The sequence below is a fragment of the Sphaeroforma arctica genome (genome assembly GCF_001186125.1).
Source record: "Sphaeroforma arctica JP610 unplaced genomic scaffold supercont1.4966, whole genome shotgun sequence".
Taxonomy (NCBI): Eukaryota; class Ichthyosporea; order Ichthyophonida; genus Sphaeroforma; species Sphaeroforma arctica.
Genome location: NW_014035592.1, coordinates 1 through 2,182, shown reverse-complemented (window position 1 = coordinate 2,182; position 2,182 = coordinate 1). Strand labels below are relative to the sequence as shown.

The following is a 2,182-nucleotide window of genomic DNA, read 5'->3' as shown; positions in this document are numbered from 1 at the left end:
TATAGTGTGTGTGTGTGTGTGTCTATATATATATATATATATATACTATATTTAAATTTTATATGTATAAGAAATAAGCAACATACTCAGCAAAGTCGAAGTCCATATTCTTCATGTCTAGTACTGACGCAGTGGAGATATTCATTGAGAGTGGAGAAACTGAAGATCGTTGGTGAAGGGGTACATTGATATCGTCTTCGAAGCCTCTGTGAGAGAAAAAAGAGTTGATATGTGGCTATTAATAGTGCACGGTAGGTGTGTGGCTGTTAATAGAACACGGTAAGTAGGTGGCTATTAATAGAACACGGTAGGTATGTGGCTATAAATAGTTCACGGTAGGTCTGTGGCTATTAATAGAGGACATAGTAGGTACGAGGCTATAAATCATAGTAGGTGTGTGGCTAATAATACAAGCCATAGTAGGTATGTGGCTATTAATAGAAGACATAGTAGGTATGTGGCTAATGATAGAAGACATAGTAGGTAAACTGGCTATCAATTAAACCCAGATACCAGAGCGTGACTATAAATCATCAATGAACGTATTAATAGCAAACTCACATACGAAGACGATCTAATCACCACACACGAACAAAGACGATCTAATCACCAGAGATCACAGAATGACTATCTATCTACAATGAACGCATTAACAGCAAACACATATACACAGACGATCTAATCACCACACACATACAAAGACTATCTAATCATCAGATATAACAGACTGACTGACTATATATCTACAATGAACGCATTAGAAACAAACACACATACAAAGATAATCCAACCAGATATCACAGAACGACTATATATCTATAATAAACGCAATAACAGCAAACACACATACAAAGATAATCCAATCACCGCACACATACAAAGACGATCTAATCACCAGAGATAACAGACTGACTGACTATATATCTACAATGAACGCATGAACAGCTTAGATACATACAAAGATGATCTAATCGCCACACACATACAAAGACGAACGCCGTCGAGGTGGCAGCTTGTGGTCTCCTTTGCTCAAGTACTCGTCAAAGTCTGCGATCATCCCGTAGTCATCTGAGCGATGGAAAGGGCAGTGAAGGTGAGTGGATTTCATGAGCTGGAGTCAAGGATGGTGTTGACTATATTAGGATGAGATTTTAACTCACTTCGTATTTATATTGTCTCTGGTACCTCATAGTCATCTGAGCGATGGATAGAACAGCAAAGGAGGTGCATATCATGATCTGATGCGGAGGATGATTTTGACTATATTAGGATGAGATTGCAACTCTCTCTCTCACACAAACATAAACACCCACTCACTCACATTCCCTCTCACACTCATTTACACACTCACACACACACACACGCACACACATGGTTCTCCATATATGAAATTCAAACATGCAAGCCTTCGAGAACAGAATGAAGTATTTTAATATCAACACAGACCAGCTTGCACTTATACTCACATGTGTGGTAGTACAGGTGCTTACATGCACGTACACCCATATGTGTGGGAGTACTATAAAATACAAGTATACGTCAACAGAAACAATCCCATTCAGCACACACACACCCTTAGAAACAAACGCTTGTGAGCTGCTTCCGAGGGCACTCCGCCTGGGATGAGGACGTGCCAGTTTCCCAAGCGTGATGCTAGAGACACGACCAATTGCTGTAGACGTTAAAACAGTAAGATCAATTTAAAACATTAGTAAAAACAAAGCGCCAGGGGGCGAAAGGGAGGGGAGGGGGGGGGGGGGGGGGGTGCTATGCATAAAACAAGATATGTAATATTGATTTAAAGTAAAAGTGTAAATTTCTACATCACGATGTTTTGATACGTTTTTATATGGATAAGTGAAAAAAATTATAGCAAGATATCTATCTATATACGTTGATATCAGGACAAATGCAAATATCCGTAGAAGAATACGCTTTGATATCTACATACGTAGGGGTGTAAATAGCTATACATGTGGCGAAAATGGCACATACAAAGAACCTATTCCTTACATGTTATTGTTTTTATATATGTGTGAGTGGAATTTATAATTAACCATAGCACATTGGGCGTTGCACAGTATCAAGCAGCATATAGGCACACATACGTTCACATAAGTTTATCTACACTACACACACACAAACACAATATATATATATACATATATATATATATATATAT

The 2,182-nt window shown here is 38.4% G+C and overlaps 1 protein-coding gene across 1 annotated transcript; it reads right to left on the bottom strand.

The window, feature by feature from the left end:
* Positions 1–986: 986 nt before the first annotated feature.
* SARC_14694 (hypothetical protein) lies at positions 987–1,672 on the bottom strand (the record flags this gene model as incomplete). Its single annotated transcript, XM_014291175.1, has 2 exons — positions 987–1,068; positions 1,574–1,672. Coding segments are annotated over 2 exons (181 nt in total), but the record flags the coding sequence as incomplete, so codon positions are not given.
* Positions 1,673–2,182: the final 510 nt, after the last annotated feature.